The 22,065-nt window shown below is 41.2% G+C and overlaps 3 protein-coding genes across 18 annotated transcripts in view; 2 read left to right on the top strand and 1 right to left on the bottom strand.

Annotated features, from left to right (window-relative positions):
* LOC134225695 (uncharacterized) overlaps window positions 1–6,677 on the top strand; it is a 137,705-nt gene extending 131,028 nt beyond the window's left edge. For all 6 annotated transcript variants that reach the window (XM_062705986.1, XM_062705984.1, XM_062705982.1 and 3 more), the window contains one exon: window positions 5,779–6,677. In XM_062705986.1, the coding sequence (XP_062561970.1) occupies window positions 5,779–6,356 (578 nt within the window). In that variant the 3' untranslated portion in view covers window positions 6,357–6,677. The remainder of the gene's footprint in view (window positions 1–5,778) is intronic.
* Window positions 6,678–6,684: 7 nt separating this feature from the next.
* Window positions 6,685–7,856, bottom strand: LOC134225696 (cingulin-like protein 1). Its single transcript, XM_062705987.1, has 2 exons — window positions 7,737–7,856; window positions 6,685–7,666 (listed from the first exon to the last, which is right to left on the bottom strand). The coding sequence occupies exons 1-2, from the start codon at window positions 7,821–7,823 to the stop codon at window positions 6,770–6,772; spliced, it is 984 nt and encodes a 327-aa protein (XP_062561971.1). The 5' UTR covers window positions 7,824–7,856; the 3' UTR covers window positions 6,685–6,769.
* A 1,670-nt stretch (window positions 7,857–9,526) lies between these two features.
* Window positions 9,527–22,065, top strand: part of LOC134225692 (uncharacterized) — a 141,373-nt gene continuing 128,834 nt past the window's right edge. For 3 of the 11 annotated variants that reach the window (XM_062705975.1, XM_062705976.1, XM_062705970.1), the window contains exon 1: window positions 9,541–9,762. The gene's annotated coding sequence lies outside the window, so the exon portion shown is untranslated. Of the gene's footprint in view, window positions 10,026–22,065 lie in introns of all 11 variants that reach the window. The other 8 variants (XM_062705971.1, XM_062705973.1, XM_062705968.1 and 5 more) reach the window with 6 other exon arrangements.

The following is a 22,065-nucleotide window of genomic DNA, read 5'->3' as shown; positions in this document are numbered from 1 at the left end:
AAAACATGTTTTGGTCAAAATGGCGAACAAGTAAGATGTATAAACAATGCTATTTAACAATTCAATGCTGCTGGGCAAAATAGATGCTTTAAGATATGGATTTCACCGGCATCGTGTCTTATATATGATAGATAATCGAAATCGAGCGAGACATACGATAAATTTGGGAAAATTCAGTCCGTAAATGATGAAAACAGATGTAAACATACAGAGAAAACGACAAATGTTGGGAATGGCATATTTCAAATTAAGTATAACTTTTTTTTAAAGTCGATGTATAGGTAGCTTATAAGCTCAGGACACTCATGAATAATAATATTAATAAAAGAGCAGCACACGGATACATTATAAGATGTCATTTTATATTTGAAGACTCAGTCACCGTAGGAGGAAATTTGGTTGAATCATTTCAATTCACCAAGATATCATTAAATAAGCTGCCGAACTCTTAAAAAAGTTTATTTTTACTTGCCACATGGAAATCATCCAATTGTATCCCTTATGGTAACAGATCGTGGAGTTTAATCCAAATTTAATTATGAAATTACGATTTTAGGCTATCTTTTCAATATTCAATTAGAAGTGCTCTACGGGGTTGAAAAACTGTTTTTATGTTCGGTACCTGTACATGCACCTTGTACTTTTAGAATTTGACGGTAAATGATCGGATTCAATAATATTACTCTTAATGATAGACCTGAGACAATAATCGAGCTTTAAAACAAATTTTAGTTAAAGACATACTAAATTTGAAATATGTCATTCCTAACATTTGTCGTTTTCTCTGTATGTTTACATCTGTTTTCATCATTTACCGACTGAATTTTCCCAAATTAGTCGCATGTCTCACTCGATTTCGATTATCTATCATATATAAGACATGATGCCGGTTAAATTCATATCTTAAAGCATCTATTTTGTCCAGCAGCATTGAATTGTTAAATAGGTTTGTTCTTACCTCTCACTTGTTCACCATTTTGACAAAAACATGGTTTCATTTCAAAATATTGAATGTTCAAGTAGCCGATGTTTATTATTATAAATATAATAATGAAAAAGCAATATTTAAATACATTAATCGTGTTTATAATAAGATATTTTATAGAAAAAAAATTCGCTGTACGCTCAATTTTATAACATCTAACAGGCGTATTTTGAGATTATTTTCAATTAAATAAACTTTAGAGAAAAATTTCAACCATTTTATGTACGCATACATTGAAGGAAGGGATGAATATTGAAATGCGTCAAAAACAACCGAGCAAACAATTTAATTTCCTTTGAAATTTTCGAATGTAGTCAACTAATCCATACTGTACGCTCAATTTTGAGACTGACTGTATGTATTAAAAAATAGAGCATTTTGCTGGCAAAGTTGAACAAATGTAAAAATAGTACGTTATGGTGAGTTCTGAAGAAATCTATAAGCTTGAACGGAAATCGATCTAGAGGGCGACGCCTCAATCAACTAATCGGTTGACAGTTAGGTTGAAATAAAAACAACCCGAGCAAGATCGGGCAGGTTCGATTAGTCTTTATCACAGAGAAACAGACGTCTCGCTCAACACATGTTACATTGTTCACCTTTTTAACGGTTGGTTTAATTTTTTGTAGGTGGTCAATCGGCCACCGATGGCGCTTCCATCGATTTTGCTTGTGTTTGTCGTTTGCGCACTACCGCCATCTGGTTGCCGCTTGACCACACACATTGATTTTAGCATTGGGCAGCAATGTTTCCGTGACGATGACATTGATTGCATTTTGTTCCAAGTGAGACGTCTGTTTCTCTGTGTCTTTATATTAAAATGAGTTTGCGAGTTTGAGAACGAACGGATGGACTGATTTGCAAGATTTTCTCACTAATCGAATAGTTTTCGGATCAGCTGTGTTTGTACATACTACTAGTTATTCACTTTGCCGGGGTAAGTTGAGAAGTTGTCTAACTGCAACGGTTTCATAAGCAAGCTATCCACCTCGAACTGAAATCGATCTAGAGTGCGACGCCTCAATCAACTAAATGATTGACATATCACAAATAAAACCCGAGCGAGATCGGGCAGGTTCGCCTAGTAGGTATAAGATAATTTCGTCAATAATCTCTTTGCATTTCAAATTGTAATTGCTAACCAGATAAATGTAGAATTGGCTACATAAAGCTGCCTGTTGCTTAGAAGCAGTAAATAATTAATGTAAACATAGAATGGTGTTCTTTTCTACCCGTTCATGCATGCTATACACGGTTCCTATTCTCATGCTGGTCTCCTAAATGTCCGAACCTGCGACGCTGTTGTCCTGGTCGCGATGGTATGCCAGAACTGTGCTCTGTACGTTAAGTTGGAAAGAACAACAAAAAGGATGCTCCTCGAAGAGACACATTGAGACAAACGGTTTCTCTCAAAGAGAGCCGCTCCTCATTTTTCCCACAACGAAGAGCATCTTTTTCTATGTTTTGATCATGTCCGTGATGTTTTGTTGCTCATTTTTGATGAACTTTTTTTTGCTCATTGAGCTCATTGTGCGAGTAAATTCTAAGCCTGGGATTAACACGAGTGGTACAATGTTCAATAAGTCCGTCCAGCTATTTGGCTTCGCCGACGACATAGATATTATGGCACGTAACTTTGAGAAGATGGAGGAAGCCTACATCAGACTGGAGAGGAAAGCCAAGCGGATGGGACTAGTCGTTAACACGTCGAAGACGAAGTACATGATAGGAGGAGGTTCAAGAGAAGGTAATGTGAGCCACCCACCGCGAGTTTGCATCGGAGGTGGTAGAAGAATTTGTGTACTTGGGCTCACTGGTGACTGCCGAAAATGATACCAGCAGAGAAATTCGGAGACGCATAGTGGCTGGAAATCGTACGTACTTTGGACTCTGCGTACTTTGGACTGACAATCTACAAAACGCTCATTAGACCGGTAGCCCTCTACGGACACGAGGCCTGGACGATGCTCGTGGAGGACCAACGCGCGGAGTTTTCGAAAGGAAGGTGTTGCGTACCATCTATGGTGGGGTACAGATGGCGGACGGTACGTAGAGGAGACGAATGAACCACGAGTTGCATGAGCTGCTGGGAGAACCATTCATCGTTCGCACCGCGAAAATTGGATGACTGCGGTGGGACAGGCACGTGGCCAGAATGTCGGAGAGTAGCCCGGTGAAAATGGTTCTCGACAAAGATCCGTCGGGCGCAGGAAGGCGAGGTGAGCAGCGGGCAAGGTGGATCGATCAGGTGGAAGATGACTTGCGGACCCTCCGTAGACTGCGTAGTTGGCGACGTGTAGCCATGGACCGAGCCGAATGGAGAAGACTCTTATATACCGCACAGGGCACTTCGCCCTTAGTCTGAATAAATAATAATAATAATAACATTAAACTGCGAGGTGGCTTTGTCCCATTGTTGGGATGTAATGCCAATAAGAAGAAGAAAAAGATTTTAGATGCAAATGTGAAAAATGTATAAGAAATGTGCTACATATTGTTTCCTAAAATTATTCAGCTTGAAGGTATTCTCAAACCACGAAAATCTTGTCGAGGTTGGGGTGAGATCCACTGTTTTTCATCTCGAAAATTTAAAATCTGCTCCCATTTGTAGAAAAGAAGAACATAATCTGGTGAAACATTTTCCCGAACTTTGGATTAGCACGAAGAGTCGAAATAGTTTATGTTGGAATCACCCGTTTCTGCCTTGTTACCTTGTTATCTGCCTTGTCTCTTCAAAAGAATATTTCTAAAAACACAAGATAAAATAAATGATTTTTTTTATATCTTCTGAACATTTTATTATAATTAAAAGTAGACCATCATTATTCTGATCAATAGTGCTTGAACGTTCTGCGTGTTCCAGAACAAAAACTCGGCTATTACTTATTATTCTCTTATCAACGGTGAGACGTCAGTACATCCTTGTACAGGATATCTTGGCAGCCATCTGCAAATGCTCCGGAAGCAATACATAAGTTTCTAATAGATTGGAAAAAATAATTTTACCTACATATTTCGTCTTAAATGTTTATTTGATCACAACAAAAGCTTGGCATCAGAAATCAAGGATATTTCGGTTTTGACAGTTCCATAACAATAAAAATCATAGTTTATTTTAGGGATCCTATAATGAGAGGTATTCGAAAGCGGGCATTATAAACCAGTCGAGCATTGACAACTGTCAAAACGTGAGCCAAATGAACGTTGTTATTGTTGCAGATTGAGACGAGGTTGAGAGGTATAGGAGATAGATTTTTAGAAAAGTTTCATCGAATAAACAATTTGTTTTACTTTCGCGAGTAATCTATTTTATATTTTATGTATCGTGTTTCGCCTTTTTGTATTGCACTTTTATTTTAGTGATAATGCTTATTTAAACACTGTTAGTGGACAGACAAACATATTCCAAATTGTTATCAAATGCAAAGTCATATACAAGCTTCAACATTTTGCGCTGCGGAAAGTGCTGGAAGCGTTTGCTAACAAAAGTAACAGCGTTGCTAAATCGTCTGGAAAAGTATTTGCATATCTCTCATTATAGGATCCCTAGTTTATTTGATCATTTTTAGAAAATTAGTTCGACTTTTCGTCACAAGTTGGCGCTATGATCAATAAAAATTGTTTGTCCGTGACATACATGGGATATTGAAGAGTGGACTATATTGTACTTTAAAATCTTTGGTTTAACTAACTAATTTATCCAATATTTAATTTATAATGTATTCTAGGTTCGAAGCAAATCAAAAAATCCTTTAAAAATCAGAATCGTGCTTCACATTCTATTTACGGCGAGCGCAACACCTATGGTTTTCTGAACCTATCAAGGATTTTGGGAATCCTACGAGATTTCTAGATTTTTGTAACAGGGCTGAGCGTCGATGAACATCATTTGAAATATTTAAGTCGTCCATTAATATCTGATAGACCAACTTGCGAACAATAACATCAGTTGAATCGAGCGAAAATGGTAAACTTTCTGTGTTATGTGTGTTAAAATAGAAAAGTTAAAAAAAAAGTTAGCCCCCCCCCCTAGAATTTTTCATTAGTTACGCCAAGGGTCGTCTGGAATCGCTGGTTGTGAACTTTTGAGTCAATACTCAAGATGATAACTCATCAGGTCATATTACCGAAAAGAGCAAAATTTACATCACATCGAGCGGACGTTATAAATAAGTACATACCCACCTAACTGAACCGCAACGACTACCTACCATGGAAAAACATCGATCGCGATCGCGGTCAGTGAATCTGCGATCAACCCGCGATGATTGATTTAATTTTGTGGGGGCTCGTGTAGCTGTTGCTCGCGTTCGAATTGGTTTCGAGTTTTTTTTTTCTCAAGGCGATGTCCCAACATTCAATGGAACGGTCGAACGGCCAAGAGAAGGAGAATAAACCAATTTTGGGAATTTGTGACTTCAAGAAAATTGTCTTTGCTCTCGAGGCGCTTATTAATTGGATTGTAATTATGGATTTGCGATGGTCGTCGTTTGCTGATGAATGTCGCAATAACGGCAGCTGGTTTAGGACTATTTTCCATTCATTGGATAAATTATTGCCTTAATTAGAAAGAAACAAACAAACCAACTTTCTTTATGTAATTTGATGGAGAGGCATGTTTCGACATCAATTTCACATATTGGCTCTTACATAAATCAATTTTTTTCCAAATTTACAATTTTACAGTAATCCTCTGGGCTTACAGTTACGATCGTTCTTGATGCTAGTTAGAAATCAATTCCTTTTTGTTGCCGTGTTTTTATTAATCAATTGTTCTTTTTTCACGTTTTCAGATCTGGAAACATCATCGACCGAACATCACAGTTCATGTGACAGTTCCATGTCTGCTCTGCGGTTACACACTCCAGGATTCGGCAAGAGTGCGACCAACCGGCGACCGATCGTTCTACCTAAACCACTACCACAGCTCGAATTTCCCGGTCCCCCATCCTACGACTACTACGAACCCAGCTGTTGCTACATGCCGCTCCCACCTCCTATCCATGCTCACCACAGTCATGCAGCCATTCCGCTGATAGACCCACCCAGCCTCGCTTCGACCAATGGCAGCTATTACGCGCTGAACGATTGCTTGGAGTGTGTCCGCCAGGAGGTCGACCACGTGCCACTGTACGCCACCAGTCCGATGCGCCGACGTTCCCGCACCGCCAGCGTCATCAGCATGGTCAGACGACCCAGCCAGATTGGCATCGCTCCCCCGGTGGTGGATCCGTCTACTGCCGTCTCGATCGCCGCGACCAACGCTAACGTTTGTTACACACCGCAACATTTCAGTCTTAGCAAGAAGGGCCTGCTGCAGATCGACTATTCCTGCAACTGGGACAACCTGGACCGGTACATTGCTAAATGAACGGGGTCCTATACCCGCTTTGCTTCTTCATCAGCATGGTATCTTTTTTCTGCTAATGTGTTTCCCTTTCGAACAAAAACAAAAAAACATGCTCAATTTATTTACTAACCAAATAAAAACTGAGATAGTCATGCTCACATTAGCTCGAACTTTCTTCTTCTTAGAATTTGTTAGGATAAGGAAGAATGTATTTATAAGACAAGTTATATTGTGCTAATATAATGTTTGTTACAAAAGGTAGTATGTAAATATGCGTTTGGAGAAACTAGATGTAGAGAACTATTTAATTCATCCAATAAAACACAATTCCATCAAACCAAATCTATTGTTGTTGTTTGTATTTATTTAATCCATGGATAGAGAAATCACTTCATCCACATTTCCAATGATAGAAAGATTAATTTTCTAACAAATTAACAACTCTCGTTAGAATGAGAGAACAGTTTCCTTTTCTTGCGTGGCTTCGCCACGTGACCACCCAAGCCTGGGTGTTGTGGACTGCCTTGAGTTCTTCCTCTATTGCACGTGGAGCTGACTTCTGCTACTTCCGGCACCCCTCGATCATTCCCTTTCGACTGCACAGGTTGCTGACTGCTGCTCTTTGCACTGCCGTACGTCTGCAACGGTACGGTTTCCACTACCTCTGCGTACCGTTGGCTGCCTCCCATAGCAATGGGGGCAACCCGACGACCGCCCATTCCAAGCATGTAATCGGTCGAGTGGTTTTGCAGACGGTCCAACTGATCCCGCAGTTCCATCTCTCGCCTTTGCAGGGCCATGTTTTCCTCGCGCAGTTTATGTTTCTGGTCAGACACAGATTGCACCAGCTTCTCGTACTGTGCCACAATCGCATTACAGCGTTCTTCATTTTCGGCCCGGATCCTGTCGATACGGGATTGCAGTTGATCGTACTTTATTGAAGCCTCCGAAGCCGCCAATTCCTTATCGATCGTCAACTCCGATATCTGTTTCGAGTATTGCGCTGCCTCCTTATCGGATTCTTTCTTGAGATCCGATTTCTGTTTTTTCAATGCCTCTTCGTGGTTGGAGGCCGAACAATCCAATTGCTTTTTTAATCGTTCATTCTCCTCGGTCAACTTCCGGATAGATTCCTCATACTCAGCGACATTTTTCCGGCTGCTTACCACCTTGATGACGTTGCTTAAACTTTTTGAAAGGCGACTCCACTCGTGCGGGATGCCCCTGTTATCGCTCAATTCCAGTCGCTGACGAGCGGATTGAAGCAGATCTTTGGTGATTCTAGCCTCTAATTGCGAACTTCGAAGATCTTTGCGAGTTTTGGCAAGGCTCTGTGGGAGAAATTATGCATCGTCGAGCTTTTTATTCATCTACCCTACAGAGTATTGATAAATAGCCTACCTGAAACACGTTCTGGGAATCTTTTAGAACCCCGGCCAAATCAATATCAAGATCGGAACCACCTGGTACTGAGCCCTTGGTTGACATCGTTGTGAAACACCAAGCTGAATTTCAAATCAAATGAAACAAGAATCATCAACCAAAATAACGATCGAACGGCTGTCACGTGTGTGAAGGATTCTGTGAATTTTTGAAATTTAGTACATTTAGCACGTACACATACTATCGGCATATCGATGATTCAAACCTTTTAAGCCAAAGCAGGTACGCTAAATATTAATTGCGTATTCTATTTTTATTTATACCTAATCATAAATATTTATACCGAAGCTAATGTTGAAAAAGATTGACAATCGTATATGATAAACCGAATTGTGTTGGAATAAAGTGTTCAAATTGTGATGATTTAGGGAAACTGCTCCTGGAATTCATCTTATGGCTCCGATATTCATCCCATCAAAAACAAAGCAATGCAAAGCAATTTAATTTGTTTCTTATTTTTGTGATTTTTTACAGCAGTGAGCACACATGTTGACAGACAGAAGTGACGAAATTGATGCTGTATTTGTTTGTGTTGCGATGAGAATATATGTTCAGTGAGTTTAAGATCAGAACACTTCCCCTATAACAGGGTAAAAAATATGTTTGTTATCGTAATTAGGATGGATTTTTGAGCGTTCAACGACTACATTATATTGTTTCCGCCGGTATAAATAGGATTTTCACCATTTTTACATCGAAAGCGCATTTAATCATACTCAGAATACGAATCATCAATTTCAATTAAATATCTAGAAAAAATGGGTAATGTAGAAACTAATTTAAACATCTGGTAACACTTCATGTTTAGTACCAACAAGTTTAGTACACCTACCGACGTCTTCAACAGTTTACCACCCACATGTTGCACCTCACACCCCGTACCGATTGACGATTAAAGGTTGCATGAAGAAGAAGAAGTCGAAGGATGATGTTTGAAAATATTGCACGGGGAAGCATGGAAGTTTTTAAAACTTTTCTCAAAATTCTAGGAGCAATTTAATTAAAAACGGTTAGCAGTAAGGGGTTGGACTTTCCTTCTACTGTATAATAAACGCAATTTTTCGATTTTAAATTTTATTTTATGATATCATACTTGATACACAGTATAAGAAAAGTCCAACCCCGCACTGCTTTCCGTTTTTAATTAAATCGCTTCTAGAATTTTAGAGAAGAGTTTTAAAAAAAACCGTATGCTTCCCCGTGCAATATTTTGCTAATATCATCCTTCGACTTCTTCTTCTTCATGCAACCTTTAATCGCCAATCGTAGGCAAGCAATTCAAAACAAAAAGTTTTTCCAACCGCACTCACGACACCAGCGCGACAAGGACGGCTAGCGTAGAAAACCCTGAAAAGGAAAACTCAATTGACGATTAAAGGTTGCATGAAGAAGAAGAAGTCGAAGGATGATGTTTGAAAAATATTGCACGGGGAAGCATACGGGAAGTTTTTTAAAACTCTTCTCAAAAATTCTAGGAGCAATTTAATTAAAAACGGTTAGCAGTAAGGGGTTGGACTTTCCTTCTACTGTATAATAAACGCAATTTTTCGATTTTAAATTTTATTTTATGATATCATACTTGATACACAGTATAAGAAAAGTCCAACCCCGTACTGCTTTCCGTTTTTAATTAAATCGCTTCTAGAATTTTAGAGAAGAGTTTTAAAAAAAATTCCGTATGCTTCCCCGTGCAATATTTTGCTAATATCATCCTTCGACTTCTTCTTCTTCATGCAACCTTTAATCGCCAATAGTGTGGAATGTGGTGGAAAACGAAAGGTGGCGGTGTGTGACTGTGTGGTTGATTCGCGAAATTTTCATACACGCATCGCGTTCGTGCCTTGACCGACGATCTGTCAGTTTGCAGTCAGTTGTTCGTTCCGACGGTAAGCGCAGTGCGCGGTTGCTCGCGGTGTTCGAGAATAAAAGTCATTGTTCTATCAGTTTCGCCTTGATATTTTTTTTTGTTTTTGTACGTTTCAATGTGAGGTGATTTCTTTTGTTGAAGCAAATTTACATGGCTCTCCGGTGATCGTGGCAAGAATTACTTAATAATCCCAATCCTACGTATCTTCTGCGTTGCGTTGAGTGATTTTTTTTATTCTCCGCGAGTGCGTTTTCGCCAAATCCGAGACGTCCTTCACGCGCGTGCAAGTGTGTGGGGGTTTCTCTTCTGGTTGCTGTCTGTTCGTCCACCCAGAATCAGCGGAGTTTTCAAAGATCGGACGAATTCCGTCAACAGGGCTGGTAGCGAATATTTTTTGTTGTAGAATAATAAAACAAGCCATGATCAGTATTCAAGGTAGATTACGAGTTTATATAAAAACTTGAAAGGTGATTGGTTCGATTTTGCTGAAATATTGTCCAGAATAGTTTATAACTTATAACCAGGGAATCAATATTTGACCAACGCCTAACAATATACCCTTTGTAGTCAAAATAGTATGTTACTGATAAACGCACATCGCAACAAGTCTTCATCAGAACCCAAACATAATATTACAAGAATAATTTGCCTTGCATGCTCTGATATTTCCTATAATGCGATGCTGTTTTTGTAATCATAGTTAGATGTTCCAATATTTCCATAAACGCAGATACTATGATAGAATAAAACCGAAATTTGCTGTATATATAATGCAAAATAACGGGATGAAATTTAGCAACAAAATTGTTTTCTTTTTTGTTGCTGACAAAAATTGTCGGTTCTTTGTCATAAATATTATAAAAAAATAACAATTACAATTACAAAAAAATATTTCCGGCAAAAACAAAGCTTTGTCGTTGGTTCTCTTTTGTCGCCTTCAAGAAAAAATGATTCCCTGCTTATAACCATATAGGGACACGGCAGGTATTTCCGTCCATCGTCGTAGGGGCTAAAACCAATGAAAGCAACGTACATTTGCTAGAACTCCATGTCGGAGTCTTTTATACTTGAAATAAATCACAACACATTTTTCTTTTTTAAATATATGTATTTTTATATTTTCGAATTTTTCACCACTCACTTCACTTCCACCATCAACAGCATCCGTCTTAGAACTGACCCTTCCTGTTACCCGATGCTAGCAGACTCCCTATTCTTTGTATTCCTCTCTTTCTCTCTTTCTGACGCTCATATTTTTTTATTTGACACACACAATACACTGTTAAACATGTTTAACTAATTCTGAGTAATAAGAAGTAGAGCTTTGGGTTCATTACCCAAATATTACAATTTAATTTTAATCTATTTCATCTCAATCCTACACTCCACTATAGCAGAACATTTCTCCTGAGCTTACGATTTGGTACGTATGAGTTTTACAAAAAAGCGTCTCTTTTATTGGTTTTCGAGACTATGACGAACAGACGAAAATACCTGCCGCGTCCCTACCTATCTGGAATTTCAAAGAAAGAGAAAATAGAAGGATTTTTTCAACAACAACAAAATAGTTTGAGTTAGGACGATCTCGGTGGTCTAGTGGCTACCGCTTCTGCCTTATAGGCAGGAGGTCGTGGGTTCAATTCCAGGATCGTCCATTTCCTACTTTGTATTTCTATCTTAGTTATTTCTGTGTTTAATGTTCTACCAAAACGATTCCTACTGTTATAACCTCCCACACAATTCCAAAACCTCTCGTGGCACCTATGAGCGGTCGTAGAGTTCTCTGCATCTTTCTCAAGTAGGTGTCCTCCCTCAGCATTCGCAAGGACGTGGCCAGGACAGATCTCGACTATTGGAGAGTGCATTGGTTCCATCTAAGAGATTGTGATTAGTCCCTAATCAATACCTGTGGTATCGGATGAAAAATGATGCTACTCTCATACAATAGTTTTGGCTTGTACACACCTACGAATTTGTGCGAAATGTTCAATGCTAATGCTAACAACAAAATAGTTTGAGTTAGGGTAAATATTTGATTTTGGACCCCTAGAGGATTGCCCCCTATATTTTCGCTTATGGGGCCCTCCTTAGCCGTGCGGTAAGACGCGCAGCTACAAAGCAAGACCATGATGAGGGTGGCTGGGTTCGATTCCCGGTGCCGGTCTAGGCAATTTTCGGATTGGAAATTGTCTCGACATCCCTCATGATATAAGAATACAAAAACGATAACCTGGCTTAGAAACCTCGCAGTTATTATCTGTGAAAGTGCTTAATGAACACTAAGCTGCGAGGCGGCTCTGTCCCAATGTGGGGATATAATGTCAATAAGAAGATTTTCACTCACTTCACATTTTCACTCATTCAACAAGGGCAGTAAAGTGTGGGAAACCAAAGTTAAGTATTCTCATGTTTACAAAAATTAAGTAAAATTCACGTAAATTTTGGTTAGTAATTTCAATGAAAGTTTTCCTAATTTTTGATTCCTACACTAAACTTCCGTTTTGAGAGAAAAGTACGCAATATTAAGTACTTTTTTCCAATCGTGTTGTATGTACAGGGGATGGACAAAATAATTAGGATAGGCAAATTTTGGGTAAAATTAGATGTGTTGTAACTATCTTAGTTATCATCCGATTTTGACAATTCAGGCATGCCCGAACTAGAAAATTAATCCAGTTTGACGGTATGTCCATGGAACCGACTATGGCCACCGGATTTCGGAGATATTCCGGGTTTTTCGGAGGTAGGTTCAAAATCGTAAATTTGAGGTGGATATTAGGAGAAGTTGTGGTTAAAAATTGAATAATATTAGTAACCACAAATGAAGTAGGGCTCTTGCTGATTGGAACCATATATTGAGATTTGGAATCGGACCAGAATCAAGTGAGATATGGCCATTTCTTTATAATCGGTTCCAATCGATACTTATCGAAGGAATCATGCCACAAATTCTTTTGAATCTCGCTTTTTCATAGGTCGTCCACTATAATTTTATTCTAGAAGGCCTCTAATGTGTCAAGAATGAAAAACCAATTGAATAAACGGATCCTGGAGTCGCTGGGATGTCCCGAGGAACCTGTGAATGGGGACATTTAAATTTTAGCACCAAAATCAGACATTCGACGGCTCTTTTTTCATGGTTTTCGATCAGGAAGCGAAGTATGAATATAAAATGATCAATTGACGGTTCTGACCGCTTCCAGGACCTACGGATTGGCCCGGGGGAACCTGTTGAAGGGGAGATTTAAGCTTTAGCACCAAAACCAGTCATTCGAAGGCTCTTTTTTCATGGTTTCCGATCAGGAAGCGAAGTATGAATTTAAAATGGTCCAATGACGGCTCTGGCCGCTTCCAGGATCTACGGATTGGCCCCGGGGAACCTGTGGAAGGGGACATTTTAGTTTTACCACCAAAACCAGTCGTTCGACGGCTCTTTTTTCATGTTCGCCAGACCTCCTGGAGTAGCACTTTCAAAAACATCATAACGTGTGCGATGAGTCCTAATGGGTCGTACACCATCATTAGCGTACGTGGAACTTCTCTTTTCGTTGGACGACGATTCCCTGAGATGAGTTCTTCATCATATCGTGTGGAGACCTTGTAGGTGAAACAGTCCTTCATCGTATCCCACCACATGCCTAGCACCTTTTCAGAGATACTTTCCTCGCCGATGTCGAGATTTTTCTCCTTCGTCGTATCCTCATTAACCGCTTCCAGGACGTTACGAGAGTTCGATATCCAGTTCCGCATTTCGAAACCGGCCGATGCGTGGATCTTTTTCACGTCCTTTACAAGCTGGATTGCTTCCTCCTCGTAGTGCCGTTTGACGATAGCGTTCACAGCTTCTGGGTAATCTCGCTCGAACCGTTTAGCGTTAGAATTCTTCACGTATTGTGCTATGCTAGGCGAGCAGGAAGCACCAAAGGTCATCACTTGAACTACGTAGATACTCGGCTCCGTCGCTTGGTTGTCGTCCATCCAGAAGAAGCGCTGGCAGTGTTGGTCGGTTTCATGTATCATTACCTGATGGAACATCTTGCGGAGATCACCACACACTGCTACGCGAAACTCTCGGAACTGTAGCAGCACGGATAGAATAGATACCAGCTGGTCAGGTCCTTTCAGCAAAAAGGTATTGAGTGACACTCCGTGGGCAGTAGCTGCGGCATCCCACACGAGTCTCATCTTGCCCGGTTTGTTTGGGTTGACCACCGGAAAATAGGAATATACCACACTCGGGAACGTGGATTTTGTTGCTCTTCCACTGTTAACTTCCTTATGTAGCCCTTGCTAATGTGATCGGTGATTTCCGCATTTAATGCTTCGGATAACACGGGGTCTTTCCCTGTCATAAGACGAGTTTATACCATCCCATTGAATTCCACCACTTAATTGTATCTTGACAGATACGTATTTCGTCTTCAACAGTAAGGCCGTCTTCAGTGTCTCGTACTTGACTCGACTTGAAGAAAATGATCGCAGCTTACACTATTTATACTATGCGTAGGTATAATAATTTATCTAGGTACTTATCTTACTACGGTGCTTATTTCTACTCGCTTGATGCGCTTAATGCTTAGGTATAAACTTGAAGAGCCAGGAGCTACCATTTCCTTGATCTTTATTCAACAACCGCGTTTGTACCTGTCGGTAGATTTCAAGCTCTCAGCAACATCAAGTTTCCACGGAGAAGAGACATTTCTTAAAATTTTAATGTTTGATGTCGTAATTGAATGATTTTCCTGATATACATGTTCAGCTACCTTAGACCTAAACTCATAATTTAATCCCTTATCAGTTTCCCTCTTAGCCTTACTTACTTCTGCAATATGTTCCTTGAACCTTACATCTAACGATCTTTTTGTTTGACCTACATATACTTTATCACACTGTGAACAATTAATTTGATAAACCCCGGCCTTATTTAACATTTCTACTCTATCCTTTGTGGAGCCCAACAGTGTCTTCAGTTGATTGCTTCTGCTGGAGAATACTAAATCGATGCCGAATTTCCTCAGTCGATGGCGTAGCTGGTGGGTGATGTGTCGATCATAGGGGACCGCTACCCTCTTCAGCTACCCCTTCTACCCTCTTCATTCGCATCAGCACAAAATGGCAGCTTTTCATCACATGATCCACAGGATGCAGACGATTCCCCTGAGCGAAGAAGGAAAAACGAAGGAGCTACAACACATCTTGGAAACAGCGAGGATCAATGGATACAAGGAAAGAACAATACACGCAATCATCAACAAGAAGCAGAGGAACCTACGGAAAAACGAACTGACAACACTAACACCGATCGATGAACCGCTGAAGAGGGTAGCGGTCCCCTATGATCGACACATCACCCACCAGCTACGCCATCGACTGAGGAAATTCGGCATCGATTTAGTATTCTCCAGCAGAAGCAATCAACTGAAGACACTGTTGGGCTCCACAAAGGATAGAGTAGAAATGTTAAATAAGGCCGGGGTTTATCAAATTAATTGTTCACAGTGTGATAAAGTATATGTAGGTCAAACAAAAAGATCGTTAGATGTAAGGTTCAAGGAACATATTGCAGAAGTAAGTAAGGCTAAGAGGGAAACTGATAATGGATTAAATTATGAGTTTAGGTCTAAGGTAGCTGAACATGTATATCAGGAAAATCATTCAATTACGACATCAAACATTAAAATTTTAAGAAATGTCTCTTCTCCGAGGAAACTTGATGTTGCTGTGAGAAATCTACCGACAGGTACAAACGCGGTTGTTGAATAAAGATCAAGGAAATGGTAGCTCCTGGCTCTTCAAGTTTATACCTAAGCATTAAGCGCATCAAGCGAGTAGAAATAAGCACCGTAGTAAGATAAGTACCTAGATAAATTATTATACCTACGCATAGTATAAATAGTGTAAGCTGCGATCATTTTCTTCAAGTCGAGTCAAGTACGAGACACTGAAGACGGCCTTACTGTTGAGGTCGAAATACGTATCTGTCAAGATACAATTAAGTGGTGGAATTCAATGGGATGGTATAAACTCGTCTTATGACAGGTGAAAACATTCCACTAAAAAGCTCAAAATAATTTTCTTATCAAAATGGCATCCAAGCGGAACGAGCGTAGTACTTTTATAGATTTGAAGAGGAGGATCGCAGGTATTCTTAAGGACGTGGCCTTCCTTAAGAAGTGCCAAAAGGAGAGGCTGACTCCTGTCAGCCATAGGATTAAGATGGAGCTCACATCCCAAAAATCTATCAGTAAGAGGGCGGAATCGGATTTGTTGAAGTTGTCAATCAAGGGACACTATGCCAAGCTAGAGAGGTTGAACTTGGAGTGCTACAACCTGCACCTCAAGCTGGCAAAGGAGAACCAAGATTCTTTCGACATATTCCTAAAGAAGGTACAGCGGGCCGAAGAGTGTGAAGCGGACAGGAAGAGGAGACTGCACAAGAAGAAATTGACCATTCTACGAGGGAAATCAGCGACGGAAGGTAGAACGACTAACCCCACAGTACAAATGATCGAGGGATTCGTTGTTAACCGTTCAACACAGCAGTTTACGGAGGAACAATTAGCACACCTCAACAAGGGGTTAGGGTATGCGACAACCCAGAAAGCGGATCTAGAGCAGATAATCGTGGATACTGAGACAGCGATTTCACGAAATGTTGATCAACGGGACCAGAATAGTGTGAGAAACATCGTAGCAGACGCCATCAAAGCAGGACATCATGGGACATCAAACAAAGACGAGAGGGGGATTTTGAAGGAGTTAAAGGAGAAACCAGTTTACTACATGAAGGCGGACAAAGGAAACGCAGTGGTGATAATGGACAAAGAGGACTACGATGAACAGATGACGACAAAAATCAACGGAGGACCATACAGGCATTTGAGAGTGGACCCACTACCCGGACTAATCCGACTTACGGATAAAACGATAAAGGAATGCAAGACGATCATCGGAGAAGCCCGCGTTAAAATGACGAACCCTGTGTTACCAAGGATCAAAGGACTACCAAAGATACATAAGCCAGGTACAGAGATGCGAGAAATAGTTTCATCAGTGGGATCCCCTACACAAAACTTGGCCAAGTGGTTAGTCAAGGAGTTCCAGAGTATGCCGAAGCCGTTCCCCAGCAGATCAGTTGTAAACACCCAGGAGTTCACCAAGAGGATATTGGAATCAGGAAACATCGGAGCAGAGGACATCATGGTATCATTCGACGTAGCGGCATTGTTCCCAAGCGTTCCAGTGAAGGATGCTCTGAACCTTTTGGAGGATTGGCTACTAGGGCAACGGACGGATACAACATGGCGAGGAAAGGTAAAGATGTATCTCAAGCTTGCAAGATTATGCATGAATGAGAACTACTTTACATTCCGTGGAAGCTTCTACAAACAAACGAAGGGTGCACCTATGGGAAATCCGCTATCACCGTTTTTGTGCGAATTATTCATGGCGAATTTAGAGGACAACCTAGAGGAACAAGGAGTACTACCCGAGAAATGGTGGAGATACGTGGACGACATTTTCAGCATCATCAACCGGAAAGATCTACCCAGGATTTTGGAAGCGATAAACAACGTGCATAAAGACATCAAATTCACCCACGAGGAGGAAAAGAAAGGTAAATTACCTTTCTTGGATCTACTGGTTATCAAGGGAACAAATGCAACATTAGACTTCGAAATCTACAGGAAGCCCACCAACACCATGAGAGTCATCCCATACACATCAAATCATTCGCATCAGCACAAAATGGCAGCTTTTCATCACATGATCCACAGGATGCAGACGATTCCCCTGAGCGAAGAAGGAAAAACGAAGGAGCTACAACACATCTTGGAAACAGCGAGGATCAATGGATACAAGGAAAGAACAATACACGCAATCATCAACAAGAAGCAGAGGAACCTACGGAAAAACGAACTGACAACACTAACACCGATCGATGAACCGCTGAAGAGGGTAGCGGTCCCCTATGATCGACACATCACCCACCAGCTACGCCATCGACTGAGGAAATTCGGCATCGATTTAGTATTCTCCAGCAGAAGCAATCAACTGAAGACACTGTTGGGCTCCACAAAGGATAGAGTAGAAATGTTAAATAAGGCCGGGGTTTATCAAATTAATTGTTCACAGTGTGATAAAGTATATGTCGGTCAAGCAAGAAGCTCGTTCGCTGTAAGGTTCAAGGAACATATTGCAGAAGTAAGTAAGGCTAAGAGGGAAACTGATAAGGGATTAAATTATGAGTTTAGGTCTAAGGTAGCTGAACATGTATATCAGGAAAATCATTCAATTACGACATCAAACATTAAAATTTTAAGAAATGTCTCTTCTCCGTGGAAACTTGATGTTGCTGAGAGCTTGGAAATCTACCGACAGGTACAAACGCGGTTGTTGAATAAAGATCAAGGAAATGGTAGCTCCTGGCTCTTCAAGTTTATACCTAAGCATTAAGCGCATCAAGCGAGTAGAAATAAGCACCGTAGTAAGATAAGTACCTAGATAAATTATTATACCTACGCATAGTATAAATAGTGTAAGCTGCGATCATTTTCTTCAAGTCGAGTCAAGTACGAGACACTGAAGACGGCCTTACTGTTGAGGTCGAAATACGTATCTGTCAAGATACAATTAAGTGGTGGAATTCAATGGGATGGTATAAACTCGTCTTATGACAGGTGAAAACATTCCACTAAAAAGCTCAAAATAATTTTCTTATCACGGGGTCTTTGTTCAAGCGATCTTTTAAACACTTCCACCGCCTCAGTGCCATTGCTTTGCTATCCGGGAGTCGGACATCCTCGTACATCCACAGAAGGCCTGATTCGTATCGGCCATCTATGCGTCGAGTAAGTTGGTCCTGCTGCGAAACCAACGCCTTGTCCGATTTTACGACACCGAGGCTATCGAGCGAGAAGTAAGCCTTAACACCTTTATGAAGGTCTTCGTCTGAATCTCGGTTACATTCGCATACTTGCGTGCTGTGGTAGTTCACATACCGCTCAGCATTCTCCTGGCTGGTGCTATTTCCAAAGACGATCCAGCCTAGGCGTGTCTTAACGGCGATAGGTTCATGGTCCTTTCCTTCACGGCTCTTGATAGTATGACCAAGTCTAGCGTTGTCCAGACCAATAAGGATTCGGGGACTGACGTCGTGATATGACTCGAGAGGTAGCCCTGTCAAGTACGGGTATTTCTTTTGGAGTTCCGCGAGCAACAGAGTTTGTGGACGAATTTGCAATGGAGGCATCGTGTAGACACCTGACAACTCGTATTTCTTCGAGCTATGCACGCCGGATATCTGCAGGTTGACTCGTTGTGACTGGTTCTCCATTTTCTGCGTTCCGCCCGTCCACTTCAAGCAAAGCGATTTCGTTGGTCCTTGCACCCCTAAGTTATTAGAGAGGCTCTGTTCAATGAATGTGAGCTCAGATCCGTCGTCAACGAACGCGTATGTGCGTATCGTCTTCTTATGCCCATACAGCATGACCGGAACAATTCTAAAAAGGATTTCAGATTGACCTTGGTGGACGTTACAGCTATGGTCAGTTCCGCTCGTCTCTGATTGAGAATTGTTAGGGATCTCTGTGTTTGGTCGCGGAGCGCTTGGAGTTTCATGTTTCCTCGCATTGTGCAACAGAGGATGATGGAGAAATTCACATCCGTTTGTTCCGCACTGTTTCGATTGCTTACATGACCCATTGTGCTTTCGCAAGCATTTCCGGCACAGTTTACACTCCTTTACAGTTGCCCATTTGGAATTATAGCTGAAATCCTCGAAACGCTTGCACTTTGCTACGGAAGGACAACTTCCTTTACACCGATCCTTATGCGGCTCCTTTGCACCGGACGATTTCGGTTTGTTGGACAATTCAAGCACTCTACTTGCAGTTGACTCGGAATGAAAGTTAAGGAACCCATCCATTTTTAGCACCACGACTTCGTTGATCGCGACCCTTGTCCATCATAACCGCACTTGCATCTTCTGCTACGGTATACAGCCAAGAACTGAAGGTGACGAGGTTTGGGTTTGGCATATTCCGGGCATATCTCGCCCAGTCTAGTCTTAATGGTGACGAAAGCCGCTCTACTAGATCGCAACGCAGGGAGGCGTTGAAGATAAAGTCGTCGACTTCCCATGCTCTGATTGTAGCAACCATGTTCTTCACAGTTAGAGCAAAATTTACCACAGTTTCAAGTTTCTCCATGTTCGGCGAGGGTAGATTCCTAATCTTCTTGATGATCAATTGTACGATTGCTTCTGGACGTCCGTACGCTACGTTTGTCGGATGAAGTAGCTCACATCGCACTTCCTCCAGCGATTTTCCTTTCAAACATCTACGTAATCTCAGTATGTTCTCCTCATTCGTGAATCCGCCCATCTGCGTAGACGAATTGAACATCGAGTAAAATAGAGGCCACTCTTCCAGCTGCCCACTAAACTCGGGCAAATCCTTTGACACTGCCTGTCGAGCTGCAATTTGACTGCGAAGTATGCAGTACTTAGTCTCGGAGGCTCCAATCGAACCGGAGTCGAGCGCTGGCCTGGAATGAATTGGTTGTCCTCATCCAGGGTACCAAAATTCATCGATGGGGCGAATGATGGTCTGGCTCCACATGCTTGCTGTATGCGCGCGTGATTATACATATCGTTTATCTAACCGTTGCGTTGCATGATTGGATTCAGTTCCGATGCGAACGCATTGAACGAACGTGCGTCTGCTTCTCTTGCTTGTTGTTGACGCTGATTGAAGCAAACTTCTGGCGTCACCGCTGGAAGGAACAATGTCCCATCTGATGGCAGGGCTTCAAAACCGTATCCGCGGACCTGCTGAACTAGACTGCGGCTGTGCAATATGTACAAGCGAGTCAGATGTTTGTTTAAAGTATAATGTAATGTTGGTACAACTTTAAATGAAAATGACAAAAGGCAACCATTGATGTTCACAGAGTTACTCGAAATTCAATTTTAAACTTTCAGCTAATCTGGTGATGGTGAGTCCTCTTCTCGGACTGGTCAAAGCATTGATATGGAAATGCTAATATCATCTTCCAAACAAAACGAGCGGAGGGCAATATTTGTGATGGCACATATCACACGACCTTCCTTCTGCCAAGCTCCCGTATGAAGGGGGAGGGAAGAATATCAGTGTGGAAGCTGATATATCTCCACTGGCAAAAGGAAGGTGGTTTGACTTGCTCATATGCCATCGCGTGCGGAAGGATTTTCTATCGACGAGTACTGTCTCCAAATTTCTAATATGACATCAGCATTTAGTCGAATAGGATTTTTATTGCACAGTTCTGTTTTCTCATTGCCAATGGCCATGCCATGGCCAAAGCATGTTTTCCGATTGGAAACATTTTCGGCATAGTGCATACATTTTATTTGCCCCACAAGATACAGCAACCGTTCGCTAACTGGGCTAAAACACCAGCCCAGTTAACGAACGCCGCTTTTTAACTGGGCTGACGAGGGAATTCGCGATGCATTGTTGTGATCGTGTTTTACATGGAGCATGAAGAATATACCATTCAGAATCCCCTCGGCACCGAGTCTTTGTTGTTGTTTTTTGACGAATAACTGCTTTTTAACTGGGCTTTGGCCCTTTGGCTCTGATTTCTGTCGACATCTTTAATTTTTTTTTATTGACGCTACATCGCCACGAGTACCTGAGTCTGCCATTGCTACGAGGTAGATTTCGTCTTCGCTCTCACGTAAGATGTGGCCAATCCACCTCCATTTACGCTCTCGAATTTCAGTTGATATCGGTTTTTATAGCATCGTCGATGGAGCTCATCATTCGAGATCCTCGTAAGACGAGGTAAATCCTTACTCGTACGGCTACCCAGATGAGGTCAAACAATTCTCTGTAAGTACCGTCTCGTAACCCCAATTTTTATCTCGTCAACAACATAAAAAGTGGAAATTTGGATACTCTATTAGCTAAAATCTATATACATTAAAAACCAGTCTGTTTCACTTGATACTTGATGGGCTACAGCTCCTCGATGAACCTACGCCGAACGGAGTATCCTCCTCCACTGGACTCGATCCTGGGCCAATCTCTTCCAGTCACCCTGAACGTTTAGCGCCCTCAGGTCCTCTTCTACTGCAAAAAGCCATCGTTTACGCGGCCTTCCATGAAGCCTACGGCCTCTTCCGAGGTCCACTTCGCTACCACTACCACTAATGAACCCACGTTGTACTTCGTTTTGCTGGTATTGATCGTGACAATATTTTAGGGAACATTGGTGCTTACGAAAAATATAATTTTTATTAAATGAGTTTGTATCTAAACTATACAATCATCTCAAATTAATACATTACAATTTTTGTTTAACCAATATAACATAAACTATGAATACTACATAGATCAGTGGGAAGGTTTTAATTCGTGACTCGCTACCAGCCCT

The sequence above is a fragment of the Armigeres subalbatus genome, chromosome 3 (genome assembly GCF_024139115.2).
Source record: "Armigeres subalbatus isolate Guangzhou_Male chromosome 3, GZ_Asu_2, whole genome shotgun sequence".
NCBI classification, from domain to species: Eukaryota; Metazoa; Arthropoda; class Insecta; order Diptera; family Culicidae; genus Armigeres; species Armigeres subalbatus.
The sequence above is the reverse complement of the archived record's forward strand: the minus strand, read 5'-3'. Positions and strand labels throughout refer to the sequence as shown.